At 32.5% G+C, this 12992-nt stretch overlaps 1 protein-coding gene across 2 annotated transcripts; it reads right to left on the bottom strand.

Moving 5' to 3' along the window:
• Nucleotides 1–9252: 9252 nt before the first annotated feature.
• On the bottom strand, nucleotides 9253–12686 carry LOC107489827 (uncharacterized). Of its 2 annotated transcripts, XM_016110592.3 has the most exons (4): nucleotides 12430–12685; nucleotides 11353–11378; nucleotides 10943–11237; nucleotides 9253–10523 (listed from the first exon to the last, which is right to left on the bottom strand). In XM_016110592.3, exons 3-4 carry the CDS (start codon nucleotides 11229–11231, stop codon nucleotides 9523–9525), a joined length of 1290 nt encoding a protein of 429 aa, XP_015966078.1. In that variant the 5' UTR covers nucleotides 11232–11237; nucleotides 11353–11378; nucleotides 12430–12685; the 3' UTR covers nucleotides 9253–9522. The 2 variants fall into 2 exon arrangements, with proteins under 2 accessions (XP_015966078.1, XP_015966079.1); XM_016110593.3 differs by lacking the exon at nucleotides 11353–11378 and having other exon boundaries at nucleotides 12430–12686.
• Between the last annotated feature and the right edge of the window lie 306 nt (nucleotides 12687–12992).

Genomic DNA, 12992 nt, shown 5'->3' with positions numbered 1-12992 from the left:
AATATCAAGTAACTGAAGATTTGGCAACATATCAATGTTTATAGGAAGTTCCTTTAGATTTGAGCAACATTTCAGCACTAAAACCTCAAGGCTACTGAAATTGATTATACAAGAAGGCAATTCTTGTATTGCAGTCTCTTCCACCTCAATAAATTTCAAATTTTCCATTTCTCCCAACAATTCTGGAAACTTCTCAAGTTGAGAACAACCATTAAGAACAATGCATCCTAAAGATGGCAACTTTAGGAAACTTGGTAAGTTCTTCAGTTCAGTGCACCTTTCAACACCTAAATAAACAAGTTTATCAAGTGATCCAACAGATTCATGAATATCAACCAAACTTGTACAATCTTCGAGAATCAATTGCTCCAAATTTGGGATCCCAGAAACATCAGGTATTTTCGAAAGGGACTCGCAGGAGCTGAAATTCAGAGAAGTCAGATATGCATACTTCTGGGAAACAGAAAAAGTTGTTACTGCTTAGGAAATAAAGAAACATATAAACAGGAATAGGAAAAGAACAAATATAAACAATCTTTGTACCTTGAATGACTTTTCCAGTGTATATAGATGACTGTGCCGCAGTTCCAGCATTACAATTTTCTCAGGAAGCAAATCAGATGGTAAAGATGGTGAAGGGTACTCCTTCCAGTCAAGCAGCCTTAGATTTCTTGGTAGATGTACATGGCCCCCAGAAAATTCAGCATTGCGAATTATTAGCATTCTAAGGTTTTTCAACTTCCTGAAGTCTTGATCACTTAGCTGCACCTCTTGCTTTTCTGGTAGGTCTAGCATTATACCTTGAATCTTTTCACTTCCCTTAACAAATTTCCATGTGAACAAAGAGTCAAGCGTGTAAGAATCTGGTTAAAAATCAACATGTATTTTATATTTTTAAATGACAGAAAGGTTTCTGTTTCATTGTCACATTATAAGGGGGGAAAAAAAAGGAACAAAACAGAAGTTAGCAGCCAGAGAGATATAAATCTTACCATCCCTTCAGTCAGTACTTGAAGCACATCCTCATAGTACCATAACCGGCTGCGATTTGCAGGATCTAGTGGTGATTCTTGCCTAACAATTTCCCTACCCATGTCTTGGACAAGATCATGCATAGACAATACAAATTTTTCATCCAATGTTATGAGGGACTTATCAACAAGTACTGCAATACCAATTGCTGGGTGCAGATCACAAGCACGCAATGCTTTTACTACATATTCCATTATCTGTCCTTTGAAGAAACAGGCTATATAGAGGAAAATTTCCTTTTCATTTTCATCCAACCCATCAAAGCTTATTCTAAGTATATTCTGAACTTTCCTATTAGGACTTCTCTTGTATTTATCCAACGCAGATTCCCATTGACGAATGCTTCGACCACACATATCAGAGCCTAATACTGTTAATGCTAGTGGAAGACCCTCTGCATAAGCTACTGCACGATTCGCAATGTGGAAATAACTTGCATCAGGCTCACTTCGTTTAAAGGCGTTCCAACTGAATAGTTGAAGAGCTTCATGGTGGTTTAATTTCTTCACCTCATAAGTCAAATCAACTTGATGAGCAGTTAACAAATGCTTATCTCTTGTAGTTATGATAATCCTACTTCCAGGACCAAACCAATCCAATCCTCCAGCTAATGCTTGTAGTTGATCCACATCATCCACATTATCGATTACAAGAAGAACTCTTTTTCTGCACAACCTATCTTTTATGATATTGATTCCTATGTCAACATTTCCCAACTTTGTTGCTTTCTCTCCAAGTATCTCATAAAGAAGCCTTTCTTGTAGTTTGACTAAGCCAGACCTATGGCTTGTATTTTCTCTGACATTCGCAAGAAAACTCGCATATCGAAATTGATCACATAGTGTGTTATAAACAGCTTTGACAATAGTTGTTTTACCAATTCCACCAATCCCATAAATGCCAACCATTCTAACATCATCAGATCCAGGTTCTAACAGTGAGTACACTTCCGATACACGAGCTTGGAGTCCAACAGGGTGTCTAGCTACATTTAGTGGAATGCGATTCAACTTTTGGGATACTTCATCCACTATTGTTTGGATAAATTTATATTCATACCTGGAAGATAATGGAACATCTTATAAGCAAAATGAAATGAATAGTTCTGCAGGCAACAAATCATAAATTTATATTCAAGTGTACTAGTTATATTTCATATCTATGGTTTTTGTTAATAAAAAAAGAAAGTGCAGGGGAAAATACCCATTAGTGAAATGCCAGCCAGACAAGTTTGCTGATTCAGACAAAGCAGACCTCCATTTTCGCACCCTCTCCATGTCATGTTTGAATCTTTCCTCATGCTTAACAAAAGCTTCTCCGTAGCTTCCTTTCTGGTGCCTCACATCTGCTGGACTCACATTGTAGAAAACTGCACAAACCATCTGTCCCTTTTCTTTCCTACACTCAAGGATCTTCACAAGTTCGTCAAGGCACCATCTGGAGGAAGCATAGTTCTTGGAGAATATGATGATGGAGATCCTGGACTCTTCTATTGCCTTGAGAAGAGATGGTGATATCTCTTCTCCAACTCTTAGAGCTTCATTGTCTATGAAAGTGTTGATTCCCCTTTGATCAAGAGCGCTGTAGAGGTTGCCAGCGAAAGTTTTTCGGGTGTCTTCGCCTCGGAAGCTCAAGAAAACATGGTAAAACCATCCTTGGTGTGTCATCTTAGCTCACATATGAAACCTTTGGCTGCTTTGGAGATTGTTTAGGGACACAAAATACAGAGAGATTGAACAACCCAAGAAAATGTTTGGATGAAGTCCTTGTCTGGTCCCTTATAAACTGATTTTTGGTTCCATCGAAGTCAATGATGATAGTCAAATGTGAATGCGTTATTTTAAAGTCCATGGCAGTAGAATAGAATCCACAGTTTGCTACAGCTGGTATGAGCACATTATAGTTTCTTCCCACTAAGTTTGACTTCGCTATAACAATAATTTCTCAAAAGAATTATGTATTAAAATAACTCTGAATTGGAGGATCTAGGATGGTGTTGTTTAAAACTAATATACGATCTATGTATCTATATGTGTATGATTTGATCAATGTGTCAATAAATATTATATTAGTGCATATGAACAGAATTTAACAATTATCAATAATTAATATAGAATTCAATAATTTCTCCAGAAATTTTGTAATTTCATTGAAATTGAATATGTTACATCTGAATAATACATTGTTCCACCGAGATTGATATAGACTATATGGATACTCGGCCTATGCAGGTTATGCCTCCTTAAAAAACCCCTATGGACCAAACCCCTGGAGCTTGGGAAAAAAATCCAATAGAGGAAAAAGAGTACATCAATCATGCATAATTTAAGGAATAATAAAAAAGAGCTCAACAACTATTATAACCTCATAAAACTAAACTCTAGAATAAAGAACACTCTTGGAGTCGGCAAGAAGAAGGGCAGCGAGTTCTGGCGGAGGGTTGATCATAAGAGAAAACGTAGAATTTGAAGAAGAGCCCATCTTTGCCAAAAAATCAGCACACGAATTTCCTTCCCTCATGATATGATAGATAATGACGTCCCACTCAAGAAGCATGAACTGATGAATTTCTTCAACAATGTGTTCGAATTCTGGAAAGCCTTCGGCATTGTCAAGAATAATCTTGAGAGCCACCATGCAATCACTTTCACATTCCACCTTTCTGTACCCAGATTGCCATGCCAACCACAAACCATGCCGGATGGCTATTAGTTCCGCTTCGACACTGCCAGCAAAGCCAATATAGCTGAGAAATCCGGCGATACAGTTGCCATCTTGATCTCTAAGCAAGCCGCCACATCCTGCTCTTCCTGGATTTCCTCTTGAACTTCCATCCACATTGAGTTTGATGGTCCCTTCGGATGGTGGAACCCAACGAACCAGCATGTTTTGCCTACAAATACAGTACAACGTCAAATTAAACATTAACTAAAAAGAAAATTTCAAAAATAATTCACTGAATATTTTATAAAAGAACATAGTTTTCCAACATCCTCAATACTTAAATTTAAAATCACAGATTAAGAGGCTAAATATATCGAATATTCAAAGATGGTATTATAATTTTGGAATGAAGGACAACCTTATTGTGTGTAAACTGAGGTGATAGAACTTGATCAAGAATGTGAACCACAGAGAAGAAGAGAAAGGTTGAATTAGTGAATAACAGTGAGTTTTTCTGATGGCCTGGGAGAGTGTGTAGTACTGTATGAGTAATGGTTGAATAGGTTTTGTCTGAATCCAAGCGCAAGGGCCGAGAAGATACAAGGTCTTCAAATTGTGGAACTGTATTGTATTGACAGAACAAAATCACTCTTTTAAGTTTTAACAGTCTATTCGTGGAAGTCAATTATCCAAAAAGTCTCCCCTAACATCCTCTCATCGTTTTCAGATACAAGGAATTGCTTGGCACTTACTCAATTCGGAGTGTATTCTCTCTTCTGCAAATAGCCGTTCTTGTAAATAAAGTTACAAAACATTATTAATACGTATTGTATAAAGCAACAAAGTAATTTTACAGATTTAAATTAAATATTTTGAAAAGGAGTTATAACTCTTCTATTATTTTTATTATTACAACTCAAGCTATAGTTAAAATCTAGGGGAGCCAATTATTCAAAAAATATTTTTCAAGAAGAAGAACCCATAACAAAAGCAGGGGCATCCCTAAGCTAATTATTCAAAATATTTTGATGTCGGTTGGTTTGAGACTGAAATGTGATAATAATTTTATGAATTTCGTATACCAGGGGCATCCCTAACGTAACTTCCTTAACTTTGATTTCTCCTTTCCTCAACTTCTTATAATATTCCACATTTATATACTTTTAACAAAAGCAGAAAAATACACCAAATCTCCGAGCATGCTCACAAACTTCATACGCCAAAACTCATTTGTATACAATATTATATGTTTGTTGAAAAAATAAAAAGGAAAGAAAGAAAGAAATGATAAAGAGATTATTTACTTGGTTCTAGTCTTCTAGATTGTGTTGAAAGGTGAAACAATGCATTGAGAGGAATAGAATGATGAGATGAACAAAAACTAGAAGAGAGTTAGAATTGGTTGATGAAATATTTTTTGTTAACGAAACCTCTTTAAATAAAAAGTTTAGGTATATAAAATTCAATTCTAGAATCTTAACAAACCACAACTAAATGATTCGTTTTCTTTTTTACCGAAGTCACCAACCTCTCGATGTTTATTAATTCCATTCCATTTAAGTATTAAATTTAAATTTTAATTCCATTCCATTTAATTCCTTTATTTGTGGCTATTGGCTAAATCATTTTCTCGAAGGATTAGAAAAAATATTTTTCATTTTTCATTTTGGTATTTTTAAAATTTAATCTAGAATTCTATATACAATTTATATCCAAATATATTATAATATTAATATACTAAAATTTTAAACTAAAATATTTTTTGAACTAGGAAGAATAAATTAATGTTATAATATAAAATAAAATTAAAGATTATGGTAATATTATAGTACATGATTTTAGGATAACTAAATGTCATGAAATATTAAAAATTTCAAATAAATTCTTCGGTATATAAATTCAATTAAAATATTTTATTACATTGTTTTAAGTGGATGAAGTAGGAAAAAATGTAACAATTTATTTTTAATATATAAAAGTAAATGAATAAGTTTACCCACGTTATTTTTAAGATATTTTTTTCTTTCTACTAATATCATATCAGCAATATCGCTTATTTGGCAAAATTTTGGAATTAACCACTTAATTTTTGCCAAATCAACTATTATTTCCAAATCAACAAAAAAAATAAAATATACAAAAAAATATACAAGTAATATAAATATATACAAATTAGGTTCCAAAATTACCAATGACAATAATTAGAAATTAATAGTATCTAACCAAATTTGTAACCTACAAGATTCCATGTCTCTATATTTATTATATTTTACCGTTATAAACAACACAATAACTTTATAACCCCAATAAATAATTTATTAATTTCTATAAATAACTCATTAGATGTAATAAACATTCATATTACAAATGTCATAATAATCTATTAATTATAATAAATTTTATGTTACAAATATTCAAATTTTATACTATTTGAACTATTTATATAAGTTTAGTCTCTTATCATTATTTCTTCAAATAACATCAAATTTAGCAGAAAAAATTTATTTACGCACTACACAATATCTCAAACTTACTCAATGGAGCATCTTTCTTTGGACAATATCACCAAACAAATAGACAATTGGTTTATCAAAGTTCGCGTAATTCGTCTATGAAAAACATTAACATCCACAAATAGGGACGGATCTATGTGTTTGGTTGTGGGGGCAACCGCCCCACTACAATTTGAAATTTTTTTTAGTAGTATATGATAATAATATTTATTTGTCCCCACTAAATTATTAAATTTAACCCCACAATAATTTTTTATTCAATTTTTTATACTTAATAATCAATTTAAAATTTTCATATTAGATGTTATTAGAATGATCAATTATCAATTTAAATGAAATTTATGTTTTTTTTTTAGAAATCAACTTAAAAGAGTATTATTTATTTTTTTATATTAGTTTTAATATTTTTTGTAACAACTGCATTAATTGAAAGAATTTTTTTAACTATAAATTTTAATAAGAGTTGGCTTCTAATTGTATGAGAAGTAAATTTCTAAATAAGTATTTACTTATATATATGTAAGAATAATACTACACATCCAAGTCTTTTCATGAACTAAGTCTAACCAAGTTAAACAATAATATTTGAAATAATATTAGTAATAACTGATTTTTGTTATCTTAGACTAACTTGGGTGGACTTGGTTAACAAAAGAACATGAATATGTAGCATTATCTTATATAAAAAGACAGATATTTCAATTGTATTGTTAAGAAAAAAGATTACTAAATTTTTTTAAAATACGAAACCTAAATAATAAAATTCTAAGTTATATGTTATTATTTAAATTATTATTTTAGTGTTTTAATTTATATTTTGCCCCCACTGTCAAAATTTTTTGGATCCGTCACTGTCCACAAATGAAGAAGAGTTTCTTTATTTATAAATGATTATATTAGATGAAAAGATACAAAACAAACATATCTATTATATTTTTAAATTGAACATTTTCTAACACTATTTTGAATTTGCATCACTTGAAACAAAGTGGATCAAAGAAAAATATTAACATGTAATTTCACTTTATACTATCTCAATTATTCTTATTAAAAATAACTTATTTAAAAAAAGTTTACACATTTTTGTTCTTTTTATTGTAGATTGGAAAACTGCATGCACATCAAAAGATTAAAGAGAAAGAAAATCATATAAATTCAAGACACATATTCGGAAGAAGAACATACATGCAAAAATAGAACAAATAACACAATAGAAAGTGCATACAACTCAATAATTCATAAAGAACATGCCTTCACAAGAATCTACGACAGAAAGAAAAAAACAACAACTCTAACAATAACCAATAAAGAAAAAGGAGGACCAATCTCACATAAGAAGCTAACTCCATCAACCAAAACAAATGCAAAAATCAAACCATCAAATAAAAATGTCACTTTGTACAACTCCAAAATCCAAATCTTTTATACTACAAATTATTTTTGACAAAACACCTTTTAAATTTAAGGGTTAAGTACAATTTTGGTTCTTAAGATAGGGACTGAAAATTTTTTCCGTCCTCAACATCTTTTTGCTTACAAAATCATTTCTAAAATTTACACATATTTAATTTAATTCTACAAAATATAGCCATTTTTAATATTTATTATATACTATCATTAATTTAATGTTTGTGCCTAATTCTAGTTATTTAAAATACTGTTACTTTTATAATATATATAATACCGTTATGTTTAGGATTCAATCTTGTTAAGAATAAGATATAATTTAGTTGGGTAGTCCAAAATCCAAACTAACTTTGACCAATTCTTCTATTGAGATCATAATGTTGAAAAATGATTGTTAATAAAAAATAATCATGAATGTTTGGAATAGAAATTAATTTTTATAAAGAGAAATTCTCCGTATACAAGCATTTTTTTATACAAGTCTTTACAAGTTATTATATTAACGCGCTTGAACGTTACTGCACGTTCTTCTTCCTCTTCCTCTTCTTCTTTTTTTCTTTCGTTTCTTACTTTCTCTTTCTCCTTCTTCAACCGTTACTGCACAATTTCACTGCACCGTCTTCTTCTTCTTGCTGCACATTCTTCTTCCTCTTCCTCCTCTTCTTCTTCTTCTTTTCTTTCGTTTTTTGCCTTCTCTTTCTCCTTCTTCATTTACGTGCTTTTCTCTTTGTTTTCTTTTTTCGTTATTCTTGATTTCCATTATTTTTTGATATCAAGCTCTGAAATCATTTTTGAAGAAGAAGAAGCAACAGAATATGAGGAGGAGAAAGAGAAAGAGTTCTGAATTATGCATAAAGTGTCCTTTGGGTGTATTTTCTATAATCGTTTGGGTGTATTTCTGTAATCGTTTGGGTGTATTTCTGAAATTTTATTATTTTCAAAACGATTTCAAAGCTTGATTTCAGAAACCATGAAAATCGAAAAAAAAGAAGTAAGAATACCAGTAATAAACGAGTAAAACAACTAATGAAAAGGCAAAGAGAATAACGAAGAAATACATGGAAGAGGAGGAAGAAGAAGAAGAAGGAGAAGAAGAGGAAGAGGAATAGGAAGAGGAAGATGAGTTGTTTATAATCCACGGTGAGTGAAGAAGAAAAAGAAGAAGAAGAAGAGGAAGAGAAAGAGGAAAAGGAAGATGAAGATGAGTTGTTCATAATTCTGAGTGAAGAAGAAGAAGAAGAAGAAGAGGAAGAGGAACAGGAAGAGGAAGAGGAAGAAGAGTCGTTCATAATTCACGGTGAGTGTAGCACTTTGGAAATTAAATAACGCATTAAAAGACTCTAATGTGTAGCAACTTGTAAAACTTGTAAGTCAAAAAGACTTGTATGTGTAGCAAGCCTCTTTTATAAAAATATAGAAATATTACTCTATATTAATTATTAAATATAAATCACCGTTTTTTGAGGGTTTTTGACTGTTAACAATACAACTATTTAACGAATAACGATTTAAGGGGAAAAATATATAAGGTCGTCTAGTGTCTTCGGTTTAATAAATGTCCAATTATAAAAAGTAAAAAAAATTTTCCCCCAATAAGAATGCGAGTGACAGGTTAATATTCTCTATAACTAAAAGATTGAATAAACGTTGACTTTGTATTATAAAGTAGAGTAAAAGCAATGAACTTAAAAAACTGAAATCGGTGAAGTGGCTCACACCCGTTATCTATCATAATTTGACAGTGTAAACAACTAAACATTGAACGATCATAACCATTATCCTCATGAAATTAAAGTCACTAGCTTTCTCCTCCTGGAGTTCTAACAAGTATCAGAGCAATTTATAGGTCATCATTGAGTTGGTATGAAGGAAGCTATCTATATGAAATAAAATCAAAATCAGATTTTTAAATTTGATTTTCTGGTTGACATATCTGAATAGCCATACCATCCGAGTCCTCACAATTTACCCCAGTTAAGCCTTTGCTAAATTTTTCTCCAAGCTTTGTCCATTCAGCTCTTAAATTTGCTTGTATTTTCTTGGCCTCTTCACACTCATCTCTCAAGTGAGGCACTTGGTCCCTCAACTCATCTCTTTGTGCTTTGAGTGTCTTTGCTTCTTCAAAGACTTCCCTTTTCCTCTTAATAGCTGTGTTCTTTGCTGATTGAAACACAGATAAGTTAGCCTTAATGGCACTTATTTGCTCTTCTAGCTCTTTCTTCTTCTGCTCCAAGCTCGCGATCTGGTTGCTTAACTCATTTTCCAACGACAAGACTTCCTTGAACTGATTCTTGTTCACTTCAAGACTCTCTTCTAGTTTATCTGCTTTCAAGATGTTGGCACTGGCAGACTCTATTTTCCTACTAGCATCATTGTAGTCACAACTCCACCTGGTGAATTCTCTTGAAACTTCTAATATCAACAACTTTATTTCTGATGAGACTCCATCGTCAGAAGACAACTTGGAAAGGTAATCTATAGTAGATTTGAAGGTACCACACTGTCCAGGATGCACTAGTGCAGAGAAGTCTTTGGAGAGAAGGTCTTGCAGTGTTTGCAATGCATTCTTGGTCTCTTCACATGGTGTGCTGTTCGATGATTCGGTAACGGCTGAGATATCTTGGGAAGGTGATGTAACTGAGGTCTCAGCATCAAGAGAAGCATAAAATGCTTTCATTTCTACATCGTTCAGTACAAGTTCCTCTTCATTCTGGGGGGATTCAATGCCAGGCAGCAACAAATTGGAACTGTTTTTCTCATGTAGTTCTCGTATGGAACTGGGGGTGTTTTCTATAGATGGAATGGCAGTTGGTACCCTAATATTTGGATTCTGTGAATAAATTGTGACTTGGGATTCGGGTTCAACCTTTAATGGACGAACCATAAGCAGTGTGTTTAATCCAGAATCTACCCAAGGAAAAAAACAATTAGACGTGAATGATGATGAAATGTAATCAAACAGGGTTTTCTTTGTACAAATGGCAAAGTCACAGAGCTCCACAATTCAGTTGGATGAAATGTAAATGTAATCAACAGAGACACAGTAAATGAGCTGTGTCAACTTACCACTTACCACCATAGATGTAGCATAGATTTTCTCTTTATCAAAATATTAAAATTTCAGATGAATGGAACGAGCGAAGGGAACAACTAATCTCGTACTCTAAAATGGCTACTGTGTTGCATTAACTTCCCAACTGACATGTAATGTGTTTTTATTAGCAACTTAAATCATATCAAGTATAAGAGATTCAACTGTAGGGAATTCAAAATTCTTGGAGCCTATAACAAATAGGAAATGTTTGGTCAGAAAAAATTCTGCTTACCTTTGGCACTGCCACTACCTCTGAAACAAACTGTAGGCATTGAATCTTCAGTATGATCAGCAGTTTTTGGACGCTTCGGGCATATCATTAAGTGACGTTTCAAATGAGAAGTCCCACAATTAGCTTGCAACATCTTTCCACAATGCTTGCACAGAGCTTTACTTCCATCAGTTGTTTGGATTCGCTGCATATCTTCCCATACTTTGGATGTCATTTTTGGGCGCTTTGAACTATTATAATCTTCATATTCATAATCTATCTCAACACTGCTTGTATTCTCATTTGTCATTGTATCCTGCAATTTGAATAACCACCACACTTAGCAAAGCAAAAATAACACTATGTGTTATGTCGAAACCACATGATCTTGTATATTGTACCAATTGAAAAGAGAGAATCTATTACGATACCTTTTAATAGGAGACAAAACAGTTTCCTGAATCCAAAAAGGTCAAATGTTAACGAACTCAATCCTCAAAGGTAAAAAGTCATAAAACTCCCACACTACAAATCCTCAAAGAGTGAAAGCATATGCTAACATAAGCTAGAATCCTAAAGTTACAATTTACAAGTGCAACAGTAAGATATGCAATCCAACGCCAACGGGACAGCAGTAAACCAATTACAACACAACTATTGAAAATAAGATAGCATGATATAAAGTGCTGTGTGCTCTCATTACAGAATGTTCAACTTCCAGCAAAAGTTCTATCAGTGTACATAATAGAGTTTAAACTTCTCAAAAAAATATTTGACAAAAAAAAAGATGGAGAGAGATCTCAGGTAGAAAACTTAAGCTAAAGACCATGAACCACCAAACACATTTTCTCAATATAGTACACACACCAACAAAAATCCGCATGCTACTATTAAACCTAGTTGAGATATTTGTCTGTAATTCACCTGTTTAAGATAAAAATGTACATTGCAATCAAAACTTCACATCCTGCTTCATTACAAAAGATGACCTAAAACATTGACTTGAAGTTCACCGTTTTGGTCTATCAACCATCTAAGTCATACTGTAACATATAAATCGTTTCTCATAGATATTCCTTTTCCATCTTTTCACACCTTAACCTTAGCATACCCTTTGAAAAGGTTTCAAACTTCGAAAATTTTCTTTTTTATCTCTCCACTCCCCAATCCTCAAATTCCCTACCAAATTGTAGCATACTAACATTATACCAAATTGATTACCACGACATTCAATTTTCACAAGTACTCAGATCTCAACCATCAAAAAAAAAAAAATCACCACAAGACCTATGTTACATATTGTGCGAATTTAAATTCAGAATTATACATAAAAAAATAAAATAAAATACGAAGCCCGCACAGAATAAAATGAACGCATATCAAAATTCCTAACCATGTATTAAAATTGAGAAGGAATAACAATTAACAGGGTTACGGATTTGCATGCACAGAACCCTAATGAAACGACAAAAAAAATTGTTATTGAGAATTAAAAAGAAGTGTGCTACCTGGGTTTTGGTGTTTTTCCTACGCAGTGAGTTGAAGCTCTTTTGCCGGCGTCGATGTCCTCAGCAGCTGAAAGGAGACAGCGATTTGTCAAAGACGAAGGTGGATGGGGGAGCAGGACTATGTAGCCTTCGGGCTTAAGCCCGGGCCTAGCACTGCAATACAATGATTTGGGCTTTCTCATGGGCCTGAATATATGATAAGCCTTAAGGAGTTAAGGACTTAAGCAGTTAAGCCTATCACGGCTGGGCTAGTCTGAGAAGCCTGAGGTTGAAATTAAAGGATTTTACCCAAAAAAAATATTTTTTGTTTTTTATATTGGAGTGACAATAATATTTTTTTGAAATATTAACTGCTTGGTATTATTTTTAAATATAAAATCGTTTAATTAGAAAAGTAAAAATTAGACTGATTTGTAAAAATATAAAAATCGAACGTTCAATTTGTGTTAAAAAAAAAAACTAAAAAAATTTGAGATACAGAAATCGGAATAAATTACAAAATTCAATGAATATGTATGTCAATGTAAAAAAAATTACATTGACGATTCACTTAACTTTTTTTA

This window comes from Arachis duranensis, chromosome 5 (assembly GCF_000817695.3).
Source record: "Arachis duranensis cultivar V14167 chromosome 5, aradu.V14167.gnm2.J7QH, whole genome shotgun sequence".
NCBI lineage: Eukaryota > Viridiplantae > Streptophyta > Magnoliopsida > Fabales > Fabaceae > Arachis > Arachis duranensis.
Note: the sequence above shows the minus strand (reverse complement) of the source record. Positions and strands in the feature narration are given on the sequence as shown.

What these genes read in the sequence shown, in the direction of transcription:
- LOC107489827 (XM_016110593.3), bottom strand. Translation starts at nt 11,231, where the DNA reads ATGACAAATGAGAATACAAGCAGTGTTGAGATAGATTATGAATATGAA. An exon ending in AGGTAGTGGCAGTGCCAAAG is followed by an intron (nt 10,524 to 10,942) that starts GTAAGCAGAATT and finishes TTCCTTGGGTAG; the next exon opens with ATTCTGGATTAAACACACTG.